This window comes from Balaenoptera acutorostrata, chromosome 6 (assembly GCF_949987535.1).
Source record: "Balaenoptera acutorostrata chromosome 6, mBalAcu1.1, whole genome shotgun sequence".
In the NCBI taxonomy this organism is placed as follows: Eukaryota; Metazoa; Chordata; class Mammalia; order Artiodactyla; family Balaenopteridae; genus Balaenoptera; species Balaenoptera acutorostrata.
In genome coordinates this window covers 42,145,456-42,166,262 of record NC_080069.1, presented here as the reverse complement: position 1 = coordinate 42,166,262, position 20,807 = coordinate 42,145,456, and the positions used below count along the sequence as shown (strand labels likewise).

The window sequence follows — 20,807 nt, the reverse complement described above, 5'->3', positions numbered from 1 at the left end:
GTTCTTCTTTGCTTTCTAAGGAGGCATATACAGGCTAACGGACTCAGAGAACATCAGGCAATATCAAAGAGAGCTGAATACAAGGCATGGAGTTCAGAAGTGATGTGGGCTGAGGTAAAGATCTGAGAGTCAACAAGTTATAGTTAGGATAATGTCACTTGGGGAAAATAGAGTAAAAGAAGTGAAGAAAAACAAGGCAGAACTCTGGGGAACAATACTAATATAAGGATTAGGAAGAAGAGACCCACAAATGAGAGAGAAAAAAACTGGTCAGAAAATTAACCAGGGAAAAAGAGTATCAGGAGTTAAAGAAAAAAAATTTCAAGGAAAGACTGGTATGCATTGGAAGAGAGTGAATTAGATTTTAAATCACTTTCTTTTAATCTAAGTATCTAAAAATCTAAAAAAGTGTCCTCTAAATTTGGCAAGCTAAGAGGTCAATGGTGACTTTATCAAGGGAATTTTCAGTAAAGTGATGGGGACAAGAAATGGAGCACAGCAAACTTAGTGAAAGAGAAATACAGACAGAAAACAGAAAATGCCTTTTCCAAAGATAGCTGACAAAGGAAGCAAAAGAAAGGTGGTAGTGGGATTCTGTGGCTTTTAAACATGGAATAGCCCTTAACGAAAAGAGACAGCAAAAGAAAAGCTGAATATATAGGGTAAATGGAATAACTGATGGAGAAAAGTAACTAAGATAGGAGGGGGTGGGAATGAGATAAGAAATGAAGGGACTAGGGAGATGTATGGCCTCAAATTAACTAAAAGCCTCCACGGGCTTCCATTTCTTTGCCTATAAAATGAGGGAAGAGGGGAGAGATTTACCTCAAAAATACCTTTCATGAGTCTGAACACTAAATAATTTCATCCTAATCTCTCTAGATTGTTCATGTTAATAATTTTGCCATCTAAAACTCATCTGCTTCAACCAAAAGAGACACATTTAACCCAAGATCATTTTAAAAAATAAGAGCATCAAACATTAAAAAAAAAAGGCAAATGTGAATCCATGCCATTACAAGAAAACTTTTTCTGGAAGAGGTGGAAGGTATGATCCTTGATATGTGAAAACTGTACATATTTTTTAAAATGTCATTTCAAGGTACTATACTTGTCATACAACTTCGGAACTGAAAGAAGCATTAAGCCATTTATCTACCTAGTTCAACTTTTGTTAGCTTCAGACTACTCTTTTCCCCAAAAAAACCTCCCAAAGAACCTCAGTGTAAAAACTGATATAAGAAAACTATTGATAGTTTTGGCTGACGCAGAAGATTCGTAACCACTGGGCTTGTTCCCAGGCCTCTTTGTATGCATTTACAACAGTTAGAAAATCACTAATGCAATCTGATCCCTTCATTTTACAAACAAGAAAATTGTATTCAGGGGGTTAGCTTATGATCAACAACTAGCTAATCCTCTCCAGAGTCAATTATGTGGTGGTCGGATCAGGTATACATACAGTACATTTCTTTCATTATTGAAAAGAAATGTGTCACTTACTGACTACTTATTATATGTAAATGTAATCTAAGCAAGTACATCTGTATTCCCAACTACTACTCCCTTAATACGTACAACTACAGAAATAAGCTATACAAGTTTTTGTTTTCATTGCTAAAGTGACTTAATGTTTAATTCTATCATTTTATTTAAAACTACCCTGGGGGGAAGGAAGTTTTTTTAAAATCCTTATAAAAAATGACTAAAGATACTTACCTAAACCAAAAGGGTTGCTAGTGGCAGAACCAGATGTGGAGGTACTATTAGGAGCTGATGACGCGGTAGCATTGCTTCCACTGGTGTTGGTTTGCTGAGCTGAATGATCCTGAGGCCTAGGAAAAATAATTATATCATGGTATAAACACTGGAGCTAATTATTTCAAAAGAACCTCTGGAACTCCAATACGCAGAAATAAAGTTTAAGTTTTCAGAACTCAAATTATCATAGAGTAAACACCCTGAAATAACTAAGCACTAGGAACACAAATATAAAGAAACATAGTGAAACCCCACAAAATCCAAACTATATTTCAACTGCCCTTCCTCAAGTATACTGTCATAAATATTTTATTACTTTCAATCATACTGATAATGTAAGAGAAGGCGATAGGTCACCTCACAGAAGAGAATCCAATGACTGGTCACAATCACAAAGCTTGACTATATAAGCTATTTTTTATCTACCCCTTTCTAAGTTCTTAAGGGTTGGGGGGGGGGGCACTTTTACTCAGAACCTAAAAAAGTTAAAAGTAAAAAATAAAGAGAGACTTCACCAAAAGAAGGCTGAGAAATCAATACAAGTAATAACTGATTATTACTTAATATCCTTAAGTAAAAAAAATGAGTTTATTGGAAACCCCTTCCATGTGACATCAGTTAAGAGTTCTGAATTTCATTTCATCTGAATGATGATAAAATACCATATCTGAATAAGTCTAAGGGAGCTCTAGGAGCTCTTTCACTAAGTATAATAATTTTAAGTGAAAAGAAAATATACCAATTTGATTGGCGATATTTTTACTTAGTGGTACACAAATAAAGGTATCTCTTAAAAACTGAATGGTGCCTTAGATTTAATGAAACATGGTTACTAATTTGTGGTTTGCCAAGAAGATGAGTCACCCCTGATCTCTGTCCAAAAATCTCTCTAAACAAAAAGCACAGCTAAAAACATTAATTTGCTTGTTTTGTAATTCAAATAATATAATAACTCAATGATAAACCGTCTAAAATATCAGATGTGTAAGCATTAGCATTACTGAATCATTAAAACATTTGCTATCTACATGAGCAGCAAATAAATGAATTTTAATCCATTTACATATTAATGACAGAAAGCCATTTAAAGCCAAGACTGGTTATTTTTAAGAGAGAAATATAAACATTTATTCATGGTTTAAACTTAAAAGTCTTCTAAAAACATACCTGTTTTGTGTTTTGATGACAAGGTGAACAGTAAGTCCATCATGAATTCCATGCTGACTCAAAGTATCTTGATCTTTTAAAATTTTTCCAGCAAATATCAACACAAGTTGGTCGGTATGGGATTTAAAACGTTTAGAGATTTCTTCCTTGAACTAAATAAGATAAAATAAATATGTATTACAGATGTTTGCATAACATCATCTAGTCTAGTTTCTAGAAGTACCTCAAAAGAAGCCCCCACTACAGATACTGCAACAATTCAAATATAAAGACATAGTATTTCTGTGTCCATATCTTGATCTTAGTCGGAAATGAGTGTTACCACTTCACTCATCTCTAATGCAAACATTTTATTACAGGTGTACATATCCTATATTCAATCGTCTGCTAAGATACAATAATTCACTTCTTTGTCATAGCCTTATTCTTTTTATATCAATGGTGCTAAACGTAGTTCAAGCCACACATAGCTCTTACCAAGTTTACAATAATCTTTTCCTCAGATTTCCATCTCGAATCCTGCTCCTTTCTAGTTCAATATAAAGAAAGCCAATTATACTGACTTTACGCCCCACCTCTTTCATTAAACATTTATTAACAAGCAGTATCATGCAAATCCAAAGATAGAAAGCAAAAATCTTTTCCTGAAGGCGAGCAGTCAGTAAACCACAAAGTACAGAGGAAGCACAAAGGGTAGTTAGAGAAAGTTTTCCAGTGAAAACTAATTAGAAAGTAGCCAGGAAAACCTGAAGAAAGGCTTCCCAGGGACAAGAATAAAATGCAAAAACAGAACAGAAAAGAGTGTCATACTATAAGAAAAGCTTACTTATTCTACACTAGATCAGTTTCTCAAACCTTCATCAAAATCACCTGTATACTTAGGTTTTTTTACTCCACTGTCAAAGTCAGGAAACCTCAGGGTGGTAAAGAAATTCAAAGAATCACATCTTACCCCAATGCCGTACAGACACCAATGCCCTACAGAAGTGGCTCTCAATAGATGACAGCATTATCGCCAAGGCAATGTTTTGGAAATAAAAGGGGATATTTTTGGTTGTCACAGTAAGTGGAAAGACACAGTAAATGATATCTAACATTTTCTTGCAGGGGCAGGAGGGGAGATGAAGAGGAATACAAATATAAAGCAAGATAGGCCATATGTCAATCACTGTTGAAAATGAGAGGTACACAAAAGTTCATCACATTTTACCTTTGTGTATAAATGAAATTTTCCATAATCAAGTTACAACATTCAATGTAACCAACTGGTTTTTTAAAAAATCATATAATGCGAAATTATACCACAGTAAATATTCTGGACCTTTTCCATCTGAACTTTCCTTCCTTTATTTTAAAATATATGATAGAAAACCATAATTCAAAAAAACACATGCACCCCAATGTTCACAGCAGCACTATTTACAATAGCCAGGACACGGAAGCAAACTAAATGTCCATCAACAGAGGAATGGATAAAGAAGATCTGGTACATATATACAAAGAAATATTACTCAACCATAAAAAGGAATGAAATTGGGTCATTTATAGAGACGTGGACGGACCTAGAAAGCATCATACAGAGTGAAGTAAGTCAGAAAAAGAAAAGCAAATATCTTATAATGACACATATATGTGGAATCTAGAAAAAATGGTATAGATGATCTTATTTGCAAAGCAGAAATAGAGACACAGACATAGAGAACAAATGTATGGGGGAAAGGGGTGGGGTGGGAGGAATTGGGAGACTGGGATTGACACATATACATTACTGATACTATGTACAAAATAGACAATTGATAGGAACATACTGTATAGCACAGGGAACTCTACCTAATGCACTGTGGTAACCTAAATGGGAGGGAAGTCCAAAAGGGAGGAGATATCTGTATGTGTATGGCTGATTCATTTGTTGTGCAGTGGAGGCTAACACATTATAAAGCAACCATACTCCAATAAAAACTAATTGTAAAGAAAAGGAAATAAATGATATATAACCCTTTTACCTAAGATAAACAATTTCCAACAAGAAAAATCTTTTTAAAGTACCATTAGCACAATATTCTATATAAAGAAGTAAGTCAAACCATGATTTAACCATTCTCCTATTATTAAACATCTCATTCTCCCTTTGGCAGCTATTAGAAATAATAATAAGGTAACAAGCAGAACACATGTTTTTATAAGGATTGAATGAGAATGTATGTAAAATTCAAGCATCAGTCACATACGTGGTGGTCAATAAATAGTAGCTACTACAATGCCAGCTCTTTTAATCCTCAGTAACTTAAGAAGATGACTTTTAATCCTATTTCAGATATAGAAACAGAGAGGTTCAATATGTCCCCCTCCTCTCACAGTGACACAGCTAATAAACTGCTACGTTAAGCTTGAAATCTAGGTCTGACTTCAAGAACATCAAAACATTTTCATATGTAAAATGAGGTTAATCTAAGTTTGTGTTTCTTAACCTTAAACTAAGAAATCCTTTTCAGAATCCTTGATACACCTCATGTCATTCCAAAATATATAATTTAATTGTTTAACATACAATTATATAGCATTTTAGCACATTTTAGGACTTGAAGGTAAGATGCTAGATTGATGACACACATCTCTTACCTCCTTTCAAATCCCCATTGAAACAACGATGAAAGATTTCTTCATGCTTTATGGAGATATAACTCACATATACAATTCACCCATTTAAGGTGTACAATGGTTTTTAGTATATTCACAGATACGTGCTACCATCACCACAGTCAATTATGAAATTTTCATCTTCTCAAAAAGAAACCAGTACCCTTTAGCTATCACCTCCCTATTCTCCCATCACTCCAAACCATAAGAAACCACTAATCGGGGAGTTCCCTGGTGGTCCAGTGGTTAGGGCTAGGCACTTTCACTGCCAGGGCCCCAGGTTCAATCCCTGGTTGGGGAACTAAGATTCTGCAATCCGCGTGGCACGGCCAAAAAAAAAAGTCAGTGACTCCACAAATACCAATTTTTTAAAAAAAGAAAAAAGAAACCACTCACTGATCTACTTTCTGTCAAATAGATTTGCCTATGCTGGACATTTCACAATAAGTGAAATCATATAATATGCAATGTTTGCAAGGTGCATCCATGTCATGGTATATAGCAATACTTCCTTTTTATGGCCAAACAACATTCTACTGTATGAATACACAACATTTTGTTTATTCATTCATCAATTGATGGGCATTGGGGCTGTTTCCACCTTTGGGTTATTATGAATAATGTTGCTATAAACATTCATGTACAAATTTTTCTGTGGACATATGTTTTCATTTCTCTTGGGTATATACCTAGATGTGGAATTAAATTACTGGGTCATACGGTAACTCTTGATTTAATCATTTGAGGAACCACCAAAGTGTTATCCAAAGTGGCTAATGGCTATACCAGTGTACAATCCTACCAGCAATGTATAAGGGTTCTAATCTCTCCATGCCTTCACCAATATTTATTACCTGACTGGTTTTTTTAATAGCCATCCTAGTAGATGTGCAGTAGTTTTGATTTGCATTCCCCTGATGGCTAACAATGTTCAGCATCTTTTCATGTGCCTATTTATATGTCTTCTTTGGACAACTTTATTAACATCCTTTGCCATTTTTTAATTGGGTTATTTGCCTTCCTATTACTGAGTTGTAAAAATTCCTTATATATTCTACATACAAGTCTTATCAGACATACGATCTGCACAAAGAAATTTTTAAAGCAGAAACTCAGACAACAGAACAAATTGAGACCTTTCGGTCTTAACTGGAACAAAGTTTTGAATCCAGACATCCAGTGGACCCAAGAGAACTGAATCCTGAACTGGCAATACAGAAAGCCAAGCTAAAAGCTAATTCAATCCCCACAATCTACAGAATTCCTGGAAGACTTGACATGGTACCACCAGAGGCTGAGGATAAGGTATAAGGTGAGAGGTGCCTAAGGGCTAAAATAAAGGGATTTGAAAGTCTAAGAAGCAGACACATCTTCACTGCACACTAAGCAAGCAACTGTCCCTCCCCAAACCCAACAAAAGACTAGAAGATTTTTTTTTCTCTCTGGAAGGGGAACAGAGGGTCTCTGAACTAAAGAACACACCAGACACAAAGAGAACAGACATACAACACTAAAAACAGAAGATTAAGTAAACAGAGACATACCAGATGCTGAGCCTTTCCCCCTTCACCTCACACCTATCAAACAGAATGCTGGCATCTGGACCTTCAACATCCAAGCAGAAAGATTATAATATATAGTGTCTCCAAGGAGAATCTAACCAGGCTAAAATAAAAGAACTTAGAGATAAAGACCTAAGAGTTTTCCCCAGTTAGTCACCCTAAAGCAGCGGTTCCTAAAGTGAATGGAGGCCTCTATCTGCCCTGGGAAGCATTTGGCAATGTCTAAGGACATTTCTGGTTGTCACAACAGGGCTTAAGTACCACTGGTGGGTAGAGACCGAAGATGGTGAACATCCTACAATGCACAGAACAACCCCAACGACAAAGAATTTTCCAACTCAAAATGTAATCAATAACAAGATTGAGAAACTGCTGTACTTCTCAAAGTGCTGTCCCCAGATGAGCAACATTCACCATTCTCAGGTTAACTTGGTAGAAATGCAAATTCTCAGGCCCCAACCAAATCAGAAACTCTGAGGATGGGGCCCAGTAATCTATGGCTTAACAAGCTTCCCAAGTGATTCTGATGGACACTACTAAGAACCACTGCCTGCTCTAGGTCTAATAAATTTCCCCCAGATTTGTAGGCAATAAAGGAATATATTAAGTGACATTAAAAGGATACAGCTACTAAAATCAACAAAAAAGGTGTCCTTAACAAATAAATTGCTACGGGGAAAAAGCAGAGGAGAACCTATAGATGAAATGATACTTTTAAGTACACAAGGGACACTCAACCAAGGTAAGACCATAAACTGGGTCATAAAAACAAACCTTGGAAATTTTAAATAATTGAACCATATAAGTATATTCCTTGACAATAATGGAATTACACTAGAAATCAATAACAGAAAGATATCTGGAAAACTCCCAAATTAAACAAAATACTTCTAAAGAATTCATGAGTCAAAAAGAAAGTCTTGAGGAGCAATTAGAAAATATTTTCAACTGAACAAAAATGAAGTTACAATATGTCAAAATGTCTGAGATGCAACTAAAGCAATGCCTAGGAAAATTTACAGTATTAAAGGCTTAAATTTAAGAAAGATCACAAATCAGTAATCTAAGTTTCAACCTTTAGAAACTAGACAAAGAACAAATGAAACCCAACAAAAAATAAAAATAAGAGCAGAAATCAAAATAAAAAACAGAAAAATAAGAGAAAAATCTTTTAAAATGTTAGTAAAACTGATTAACCCCTAACTAGAATGGCCAAGAAAGAAACAGAGAAAACATAGACTAGCAATATCAGTAACAACAGAAGGAAATGACTACAGACCTCACAGATTTTATTAATAGAATAAGGAAAACTACATGCAAGTATTTGACAACTTGGATGAAATGGACCAATTTCTTGAAAGATTCAAGCTGCCAGAACTCATTCACTCTCTTCTGAAAACAGAAGAGGAAACACTTCTCAATTTCCTTTGTGAGGCCAATATTACCCTGATACCAAAACCAGAAAAGAAAACTAGGGACCAATATCCCTCATGAACACAGATGCAGAAATCCTCTGTAAAATACTAGCAAACAAATCCAGCAATATACAACAAGAGTAATTCTTCATTACCAAGTTAGGTTTATCCTAGAAATGTGAGGCTAAGTAAGTCAACATTTGAAAAATCAATAATTCACCACACTGACAAAAGAAAAAGAAAATCCACACCGTCTTATTAATCGATAGTAAAAAAGCATTTGAAAGCATTCATTCATGACTAAAGTCCCAAGGAATCAGGAATAAAACGGAACTACCCAGATCTGATAAAGCACATCTACAAAATATCTACAATTTGGTGTAGTAATGGTGAACAACTGAATGCTTTCCCTCTAAGATCAATAACAAAGCAAGGATGTATGCTCTCTATTCACTCTATTCAACAACATATTAAAAATGTCAGCCAATGAAACAAGGCAGGAAAAAGAAATAAAAGCATACTTGCCAGAAAAGAAAAAATAGGAAACTTATCGGTCCCTTGCAATGTATGAGCTTTATTTGGATCCCACGTGAAAAAAAATATCTTTTGCAAGAGAATGAGAAGACAAGCCAGACTGGGAGAAAATATTTGGAAATGACACATCTGATAAAGGACTGTTACCCAAAGTATACAAAGAACTCTTAAAACTCAACAAGAAACTGAACCACCCAATTAAAAAATGGGCAAAAAATTTTAACAGACATCTCATCAAAAAAGATATACAAATGGTAAATAAGCATATCCGTAAAGATGCTCTGCATCATAGGCCATTAGAGGAATTGCCAATTAAAATAAGGAGACTGCGCTATACAACTACTAGGATGGCCAAACCAAAACAGATAACACTACCAAATTCTGGCAACGACATGGAACAACAGAAACTCTCATTCACTGCTGATGGGAATACAAAATGGTATAGCCACTTTGGAAGACAGTTTAGCAATTTCTTACAAAACTAAACATACTCTTACCATTCGATCCAGCAATCACCCTCTCCTTGGTATTTACCCAAAGGAAATGAGAACTTATGTCCAGACAAAACCTGCACACAGATGTATACAGCAGCTTTATTCATTAATGTTAAAACTTTGAAGCAACCAAGAAATTCTTCTACAGGTGAATGGATAAATAAACCTTGGACATTATCCAAGACAGACAATGGGATATTATTCAGCAATAAAAAGAAATGAGCTATCAAACTATGAATTATCAAACCATGAAAAGAACCATAGAGGAAACTTAAATGCATACTACTAAGTCAAACAAGCCAATCTAAAAGGTTATGTACTGTATAATTCCAACTAGATGACATTCTGGAAAGAACAAAACTATGGAGACAGTAAATGGATCAGTGGTTGCCAGGAGTTAGGGTAGAGGTAGAGCACATACACTATACATTTGCCAAAACACCAAGAGTGAATCTTAAACTATGAACTTTGAGTGATAATGATGTGTCAGTAGAGGTCCATCAATTGTAACAAATGTACCACCTTGCGACGGATGTCGATGGTGGGGGAGGTTAAAGTAGGGGGAGCAGGGAGTATGGGAACTCTGTACTTTGTGCTCTATTAGCTGTAAATCTAAAACTGCTCGAAAAACTAAAGTCTATTTTTTAAAAGTTAAAGCTACATAATAATAAATTCATGCTAACATTACACTTAAAAAATCATTTTGAAACAATGGGGAAATTCTGGACTGGTGAAATTAAGACATTATTAATTGGTAAAGCAGGATAATATATTGCATTTTTTTAAAGGGATCCTTAGCTTTTAGAGATACATGCTGAAATATTAAAGGATGAAGTGATATAAGGCATGAGAGATGCATCAAAATAATGGGGTATGGAAAGGGGCCTTAAGGGAAAGTACACCTGAAACAAGACTGGCTCCAAAATTAATTGTCAAAGCTGGGTGAAGGATTCATGGCGGGGCTAACTTACGATTATCTCTACTTCTGTATACTTGAAATTATCCATGATTTAAAAATTAAGAAAAAAATTATAAAGGGGGAAGAGTAACTGGCAAACTAAAATTTTATATCCAGTGCAAAATCCCTCAAAATGAAATCAAAATAGACATTTTCAGATGCACAAAAACAGAGAATTTGTTACCCAGCATATACAGACTACAGGAAATGTTCCTCAGACAGAAGAAAATGATCCTCTCCTAGATGAAGGAATAAAAAAATGGGAAGAATAAATTGAAATAAAAACTGACTTTATAAAGCATTAGTAACAATGTTTTGTGTTGGAATGAAGAAAAGAAGAGAGGAAACAAGGAAGGAAGATCAAGTGTAGTCCACAGGCAGGTAAACAGTGTTCAACTGTTCTAAGATTCTTGAATTAACTGGAAAGTACAAGTACTTACTGATTTAGACATTTTATAAGATGCATATAGTAATCTCTAGGATAACTACTAAAAGAATAGTTTAAGCAGCATGCATCTATCAACCTAATAAAAGGGGCAACTGGGAAAAAGGGGGGGAACAATTGGAATAATACAAAACAATCCAAAAGAAAGAGAAAAAAGCAACATAGAAGAGACAGGAAAAACAGAAATCAAACAGTATAATGGTAAATGTAAACCAAATGTATCAGTGATTACATAACAGACTATGTGTTAAAAACATAAAATTGCCGGACTGGATTTAGAAACCCAACTTCATGCTGCTTTAAAAAGATATACACATAAACTACTAAGGAAAAGAAAGATTGAAAATAAAAAGAATGAATAAAGATAGTCCATGCAAAAACTAACCAAATAAAGTTAGTGAGGCTACTCTAATTGACAAAGCAAACTTTTTTCTTAAACTGAAGTGTAGTTTATTTACAGTGTTGTGTTAATTACTGCTGTACAACAAAGTGACTCAGTTATACATATATATACATTCTTTTTCATATTCTTTTCCATTATGGTTTATCACATGATATTGAATATAGTTCCCTGGAAAAAGCAAACTTTAATACAAAAGCAACTAGGACATTTCAACATTATAAAGTGTTCAACTCACAAGAAGATAAAACTTTAAATGTATATGTACATAATACAGCTTCAGAATACATAAAGCAAAAATTAAATTGAACTACAGAGAAAAACAGACTAATCCAAAAGTACAGTAAAATATTTTAGCATATTTACCTCAGTAACTGATAAAATAAAATAGGACCAAAAGAAAAAAAAAAGGATATAAAAGCTTTGAACAACAAAATTAACTGATGACCCAACTGGCATGTATAGAACACTGTACTCAACAACTACAGAATAAGTATTCTTTTAAAATACATTTACAAACTTATATGCTGGGCCATAAAGCAAGTCGACATATTTCAAAAATTTTCAATCATATGGAGTATGTACTCTAACTACATGCAAATTAAACAGTACCTTGCAATTAAACAATACCAAAAAGATGAATCAATAAAATATTAGTTCAACTGGAAAAGATTTCCTGAACAGGACACAAAAAGATTTAGCCATAAAAAAGGCACAATAAATTAAACTATCATTAATAGAGTAAAAAGATAAGTAACAAAGAAAAAATATCTACAATACCAAAAACCAACAAAGCTTGAATCCAGATTTTATACATAAAGCATGAAAATCAGCAAGACACAACCCAACTGAAAACTAACTAGTCAACAGACTGAAATAGGAACTTCACAAAAATGAAATCTAAATGGCCAATAATACAAAGGAAGGGGACTCATCCTAATTAACAACATCAGGTAACTTTAAAACCAGTGACACACCCACCCAACAGTCCAGTATAAAGATTGTTACAGGGACTTCCCTGGTGGTCCAGTGGTTAAAAATCCACCTTCCAATGCAGGGGACGCGGGTTCGATCCCTGGTGGGGGAACTAAGATCCCACATGCCGCAGGGCAACTAAGCCCGCGCGCCACAACTACAAAGCCCACACGCTCTGGAGCCCGTTGGCCACAACTAGAGAAGCCCGGGTGCCGCAACAAAAGATCTCATGTGCTGCAATAAAGGCCCGATGCAGCCTAAATAAATAAATAAATAAATAAAGTGGTTGTACTATTAAAAAAGACTGTTACAGACTGCTGCAGAGGATTTGGAGCAACTGGAATCCACATATATTGCAAACAGAAGTATAAATTCACATATTTCAGAAAAACATTTCACAGTAGAAGCTGAATGTATGCTTGTTGTATGACTCAACAATTCTACTTCTGGGATTTTATCTAACAAATTATGTGTTCACACAGGTACACCAAAAGACACGTTCAAGGAAGTTCAAACTTTATTACCCCAAAACTTAAAACAACCCAAACCCTCAACTGTAGAACAAATTGTGATATATTCAATAGACTGTTACACACGATGACAACACATGAACTACAGCCACATGTCACCATGGATCAATGTAGAGCAAAAGCAGCCAATCACAAATGACAATAAACTACGTTATTTCATTAACATAAGTTATCATTAACATAAGTTAAAAGAGAGGAAAGGGGCAAAAACCATAGTGTCAAAAGTGAGAAAAGTTGTAGTTAAGAGGAGGTGGTGATTGTAAGGGATCACAAGTGACATCTGGGAAGCTGATAATATTCTGCTTCTAACTTTTGTGCTAATAAATGAAGCTGTACATTTATGTGTGCATTGTTCTGTACTATACTTAAATTAAAATAGGTTTAAAAGTTGATTGTGAATGCCCTACACATAAGAAACAGCAGGAAGTCAAAACATAAATGACCAACTTTCCTGAGCATCCAATTTCAAGTGACTCACCTAGCCAGAAAGCTATCATATACTTTGTCTTGGGTAGGTCATCAGAAACAAATTGGGATGAAGATACCCTAGTTTTAAGAGTCACAGATGTAGAAAACAAACTTATGGTTTCCAGGGGGTAAAGGGTGAGGGATAAATTGAGACATTGGGATTGACATATACACATTACTATACGTAAAACAGATAGCCAATAAGAACCTACTGTATAGCACAGGTAACTCTACTCAATACTCTGTAATGACCTACATGGGAAAAGAATGTAAAAAAAGAGTGGATATATGTATATGTATAACTGATTCACTTTGCTGTACACCTGAAACACAACATTGGAAATCAACTATACTCCAATAAAAATTTTAAAATAAATAAATAAAATTTGTCTTGGGGGAAGAAAAAAAAAGATACCTTAGTTTTAGGTAGCAGACCAGAGTGGCTATAAGACATGTAAATCACAGCAGGGGTGATCACCCAAGAATAAGAGATGGTCATCCATGAACATCATTATCTAGCATCAAATGCTTATAGAACAGTTGTGAACAGTTTAGTTGAGCCCTTAGTAATATTTAAGGGCTGGAATCCTACTAGCCATGAGTTGTCAGTGTTAGGAAGGATAGGCGGGCTTTCTGGACAGACTAGGGGCTTCTCTATGGTATCCTAGATGCAAAAGAGTAAAATCCTACGGCACACAGTTCAAAAAGCATTTACATTCATTGCTAATTTAGCAGCTACACTGTGCCTGGAACCACACCCCCACATCATCTCATTCAATCCTCACAACAAAATCTCAAGAAACCAAAGTCCTTAATAAGACCCATAAGAAATAACTTCCTCCTACAGAATTACAGCATTGTTGAAAATTAACATCACTGATACTAGGATCCTCTAGCCTCATGGAACTCTTGGTTCTGAGGGCCACCTAAGGCAATTCAAAAGTATGAGTTTATAGCACTTCATGGTGAAAGTTGGAAAGCATTATGACAGAGACAGGGTACAGCTATACTTCTAGTACCATACAAAGGGAAACTGTATAAACTGACTACCTATTATAATCTAATTCTTATACAAACAAATTTTACATTTCAAACAACCGACGTCAAACAATTTAGGTATTAGACCTACTCCCAAATAGACTAATGTAATATTCATTTACTCTGAGTAAATTACCCAAAGCTTGGAACATACTTACAAAAACCAAGGATTACGATGCTCAACAGCCTGCCACTCCACTGGAAACAAAAATGAATAAACCGCTGGGGAGGAGACGAAACAAGACGGCGGAGTAGAAGGATGTGCTCTCACTCTCTCTTGCGAGAATACCAGAATCACAACTAGCTGCTGAACAATCATCGACAGTAAGACACTGGAACTCACCAAAAAAGATACCCCACATCCAAAGACAAAGGAGAAGCCACAATGAGACGGTAGGAGGAGCGCAATCAGAGTAAAATCAAATCCCATAGCTGGTGGGTGGGTGACTCACAGACTGGCGAACACTTATACCACAGAAGTCCACCAACTGGAGTGAAGGTTCTGAGCCCCACGTCAGGCTTCCCAACCTGGGGGTCCGGCAACGGGAAGAGGAATTCATAGAGAATCAGACTTTGAAGCCTAGTGGGAATTGACTGCAGGACTTCGACAGGACTGGGGGAAGCAGAGACCCCACTCGTGGAGGCTGCACACAAAACAGTGTGCGCATCGGGACCCAGGGGAAGGAGCAGTGACCCTGGGAGAGACTGAACCAGACCTACCTGCTAGTGTTGGAAGGTCTCCTGCAGAGGCGGGGGGGTGGCTCTGTTTCACCGTGGGGACAAGGACACTGGCAGCAGAAGTTCTGGGAAGTACTCCTTGGCGTGAGCCCTCCCAGAGTCTGTCATTAGCCCCACAAAGGGGTCCAGGTAGGCTCCAGGGTTGGGTTGCCTCAGGCAAAACAACCAACAGGGAGGGAACCCAGCCCCACCCATCAACAGTCAAGTGGATTAAACTTTTACTGAGCTCTGGCTGCCAAAGCAACAGTCAGCTCTACCCACCACCAGAGCCTCCCATCAAGCCTCTCAGATAGCCTCAACCCCCAGAGGGCAGACAGCAAAAGCAAGAAAAACTACAATCCTGCAGCCTGTGGAACAAAAACCACATTCACAGAAAGATAGACAAGATGAAAAGGCAGAGGGCTATATACCAGTTGAAGGAACAAGAAAAAACCTCAGAAAAACAACTAAATGAAGTGGAGATAGGCAACCTTCCAGAAAAAGAATTCAGAATAATGATAGTGAAGATGATCCAGGACCTCGGAATAAGAATGGAGGCAAAGATTGAGAAGATGCAAGAAATGATTAACAAAGACCTAGAAGAATTAAAGAACAAACAAACAGAGATGAACAATACAATAACTGAAATGAAAACTACACTAGAAGGAATCAATAGCAGAATAACTGAGGCAGAAGAACGGATAAGTGACCTGGAAGACAGAATGGTGGAATTCACTGCTGTGGAACAGAATAAAGAAAAAAGAATGAAAAGAAATGAAGACAGCCTAAGAGACCTCTGGGACAACATTAAACGCAACAACATTCGCATTATAGGGGTCCCAGAAGGAGAAGAGAGAGAGAAAGGACCTGAGAAAATATTTGAAGAGATTATAGTTTAAAACTTCCCTAACATGGGAAAGGAAATAGCCACCCAAGTCCATGAAGCGCAGAGAGTCCCATACAGGATAAACCCAAGGAGAAACATGCCAAGACACATAGTAATCAAATTGGCAAAAATTAAAGACAAAGAAAAATTATTGAAAGCAGCAAGGGAAAAACGACAAATAACATACAAGGGAACTCCCATAAGGTTAACAGCTGATTTCTCAGCAGAAACTCTACAAGCCAGAAGGGAGTGACATGATATACTTAAAGTGATGAAAGGGAAGAACCTACAACCAAGATTACTCTACCCGGCAAGGATCTCATTTAGATTTGATGGAGAAATCAAAAGCTTTACAGACAAGCAAAAGCTAAGAGAATTCAGCACCACAAAACCAGCTTTACAACAAATGCTAAAGGAACTTCTCTGACTGGGAAACACAAGAGAAGAAAAGGACCTACAAAAACAAGCCCGTAACAATTAAGAAAATGGTCATAGGAACATACATATCGATAATTACCTTAAACGTGAATGGATTAAATGCTCCAACCAAAAGACACAGGCTTGCTGAATGGATACAAAAACAAGACCCATATATATGCTGTCTACAAGAGACCCACTTTAGACCTAGGGACACATAAAGACTGAAAGTAAGGGGATGGAAAAAGATATTCCATGCAAATGGAAATCAAAAGAAAACTGGAGTAGCTATACTCATATCAAATAAAATAGACTTTAAAATAAAGAATGTTACAAGAGACAAGGAAGGACACTACATAATGATCAAAGGATCAATCCAAGAAAAAGATATAACAATTATAAATATATATGCACCCAACATAGGAGCACCTCAATACATAAGGCAACTGCTAACAGCTATAAAAGAGGAAATCGACAGTAACACAATAATAGTGGGGGACTTTAACACCTCACTTACACCAATGGACAGATCATCCAAAATGAAAATAAATAAGGAAACAGAAACTTTAAATGACACAATAGACCAGATAGATTTAATTGATATTTATAGGACATTCCATCCAAAAACAGCAGATTACACTTTCTTCTCAAGTGCGCATGGAACATTCTCCAGGATAAATCACATCTTGAGTCACAAATCAAGCCTCAGTAAATTTAAGAAAACTGAAATCATATCAAGCATCTTTTCCGACCACAACACTATGAGATTAGAAATGAATTACAGGGAAAAAAACGTAAAAAACACAAACACATGGAGACTAAACAATACGTTACTAAATAACCAAGAGATCACTGAAGAAATCAAAGAGGAAATCAAAAAATACCTAGAGACAAATGACAATGAAAACACCACGACCCAAAACCTATGGGATGCAGCAAAAGCAATTCTAAGAGAGAAGTTTATAGCTATACAAGCCTACCTAAAGAAACAAGAAAAATCTCAAGTAAACAATCTAACCTTACACCTAAAGAAACTAGAGAAAGAAGAACAAACAAAACCCAAAGTTAGCAGAAGGAAAGAAATCATAAAGATCAGAGCAGAAATAAATGAAATAGAAACAAAGAAAACAATAGCAAAGATCAATAAAACTAAAAGCTGGTTCTTTGAGAAGATAAATAAAATTGATAAGCCATTAGCCAGACTCATCAAGAAAAAGAGGGAGAGGACTCAACTCAATAAAATCAGAATTGAAAAAGGAGAAGTTACAACAGACACCACAGAAATACAAAGCATCTTAAGAGACTACTACAAGCAATTCTATACCAATAAAATGGACAACCTGGAAGAAATACAAATTCTTAGAAAGGTATAAGACTGAACCAGGAAGAAACAGAAAATATGAACACACCAATCACAAGTCATGAAATTGAAACTGTGATTAAAAATCTTCCAACAAACAAAAGTCCAGGACCATTGTATATGTATAACTGATTCACTTTGTTATAAAGCAGAAGCTAACACACCATTGTAAGGCAATTATGCTTCAATAAAGATGTTTAAAAAAAAAAAAAAAAGTCCAGGACCAGATGGCTTCACAGGTGAATTCTATCAAACATTTAGAGAAGAGCTAACACCCATCCTTCTCAAACTCTTCCAAAAAATTGCAGATGAAGGAACACTCCCTAACTCATTCTATGAGTTCACCATCACCCTGATACCAAAACCAGACAAAGATACTGCAAAAAAAGAAAATTACAGACCAATATCACTGATGAATATAGATGCAAAAATCCTCAACAAAATACTAGCAAACAGAATCCAACAACACATTAAAAGAATCATACACCATGATCAAGTGGGATTTATCCCAGGGATGCAAGGATTCTTCAATAAAAGCAAATCAATCAATGTGACACACCATATTAACAAATTGAAGAATAAAAACCATATGATCATCTCAATAGATGCAGAAAAAGCTTTTGACAAAATTCAACACCCATTTATGATAAAAACTCTCCAGAAAGTGGGCATAGAGGGAACCTACCTCAACATAATGAAGGCCATATACAACAAACCCACAGCAAACATCATTCTCAATGGTGAAAAACTGAAAGCATTTCCTCTAAGATCAGGAATGAGACAAGGATGTCCACTCTCACCACTATTATTTAACATAGTTTTGGAAGTCCTAGCCATGGCAATCAGAGAAGAAAAAGAAATAAAAGGAATACAAATTGGAAAAGAAGAAGTAAAACTGTCACTGTTTGCAGATGACATGATACTATACATAGAGAATCCTAAAACTGCCACCAGAAAACTACTAGAGCTAATTAATGAATTTGGTAAAGTTGCAGGACACAAAACTAATGCACAGAAATCTCTTGCATTCCTATACACTAATGATGGAAAATCTGAAAGAGAAACTATGGAAACACTCCCATTTACCATTGCAACAAAAAGAATAAAATACCTAGGAATAAACCTACCTAGGGAGACAAAAGACCTGTATTCAGAAAACTATAAGACACTGATGAAAGAAATTAAAGATGATAACAACAGATGGAGAGATATACCATGTTCTTGGATTGGAAGAATGAATATTGTGAAAATGACTATACTACCCAAAGCAATCTACAGATTCAATGCAATCCCTATCAAATTACCAAGGGCATTTTTTACAGAACTAGAACAAATCATCTTAAAATTTGTATGGAGACACAAAAGACCCCGAATAACCAAAGCAGTCTTGAGGGAAAAAAATGGAGCTGGAGGAATCAGACTCCCTGACTTCAGACTATACTACAAAGCTACAGTACTCAAGACAATATAGTACTGGCACAAAAACAGAAACATAGATCAATGGAACAAGATAGAAAGCCCAGAGATAAACCCACGCACATATGGTCAACTAATCTATGACAAAGGAGGCAAGGATATACAATGGAGAAAAGACAGTCTCTTCAATAAATGGTGCTGGGAAAACTGGACAGCTACATGTAAAAGAATGAAATTAGAACACTCCCTAACACCGTACCCAAAAATAAACTCAAAATGGATTAGAGACCTAAATGTAAGACTGGACACTATAAAACTCTTGGAGGAAAACATAGGAAGAACACTCTTTGACATAAATCACAGCAAGATCTTTTTTGACCCACCCCCTAGAGTAATGGAAATAAAAACGAAAGTAAACAAATGGGACCTAATGAAACTTCAAAGCTTTTGCACAGCAAAGGAAACCATAAACAAGACCAAAAGACAACCCTCAGAATGGGAGAAAATATTTGCAAATGAATCAACGGACAAAGGATTAATCTCCAAAATATATAAACAGCTCATTCAGCTCAGTATTAAAGAAACAAACAACCCAATCCAAAAACGGGCAGAAGACCTAAATAGACATTTCTCCAAAGAAGACATACAGGCGGCCACGAAGCACATGAAAAGATGCTCAACGTCCCTAATTATTAGAGAAATGCAAATCAAAACTACAATGAGGTATCACCTCACACCAGTTAGAATGGGCATCATCAGAAAATCTACAAACAACAAATGCTGGAGAGGGTGTGGAGAAAAGGGAACCCTCTTGCACTGTTGGTGGGAATGTAAATTGATACAGCCACTATGGAGAACAATATGGAGGTTCCTTAAAAGCCTAAAAATAGAATTACCATATGACCCAGCAATCCCACTACTGGGCATATACCCAGAGAAAACCACAATTCAAAAAGACACATGCACCCCAATGTTCATTGCAGCACTATTTACAATAGCCAGGTCATGGAAGCAACCTAAATGCCCATCGACAGACGAATGGATAAAGAAGTTGTGGTACATATATACAATGGAATATTACTCAGCCATAAAAAGGAACGAAATTGAGTCATTTGTTGAGACGTGGATGGATCTAGAGACTGTCATACAGAGTGAAGTAAGTCAGAAAGAGAAAAACAAATATCGTATGTTAACGCATGCATGTGGAACCTAAAAAAATGATACAGTTGAACCGGGTTGCAGGGCAGAAGTTGAGACACAGATGTAGAGAACAAACGTATGGACACCAAGGGGGGAAAACTGTGGTGGGGTGGGGATGGTGGTGTGCTGAATTGGGCGATTGGGATTGACGTGTATACAGTGATGTGTATAAAACTGATGACTGATTAAAAAAAAAAAAACAAATTACAAATACAACTACATTGGAACAGTGTTGGTGAAGCTCATAAATACAATGGTCACCAAATGAAGCCAGACTGGAAAATGTATATGTGTGATTATATAAAGTTGCAGAACCAACAAAATGAATTTAGGCTGCTAGATGTCAGGAGGATGAAGGAAGTTATGACACTTTGACTTTGTAGGTGGTGGCTGGAAGGAAACAGGAGTGGCCTTCTGACAGGTGGTA

At 36.1% G+C, this 20,807-nt stretch overlaps 2 protein-coding genes across 3 annotated transcripts in view; one reads left to right on the top strand and one right to left on the bottom strand.

The window, feature by feature from the left end:
* IDNK (IDNK gluconokinase) overlaps positions 1–4,120 on the top strand; it is a 69,697-nt gene extending 65,577 nt beyond the window's left edge. The window contains exons 5-6 of the mRNA XM_007176921.2: positions 21–114; positions 4,036–4,120. Coding sequence (XP_007176983.2) covers positions 21–114; positions 4,036–4,053 — 112 coding nt within the window. The 3' untranslated portion in view covers positions 4,054–4,120. The remainder of the gene's footprint in view (positions 1–20; positions 115–4,035) is intronic.
* UBQLN1 (ubiquilin 1) overlaps positions 1–20,807 on the bottom strand; it is a 49,645-nt gene that overhangs the window by 17,680 nt on the left and 11,158 nt on the right. For both annotated transcript variants that reach the window (XM_007176914.2, XM_007176913.2), the window contains exons 2-3: positions 2,929–3,080; positions 1,720–1,835 (exon numbers count right to left, since the gene is read on the bottom strand). In XM_007176914.2, coding sequence (XP_007176976.2) covers positions 1,720–1,835; positions 2,929–3,080 — 268 coding nt within the window. The remainder of the gene's footprint in view (positions 1–1,719; positions 1,836–2,928; positions 3,081–20,807) is intronic.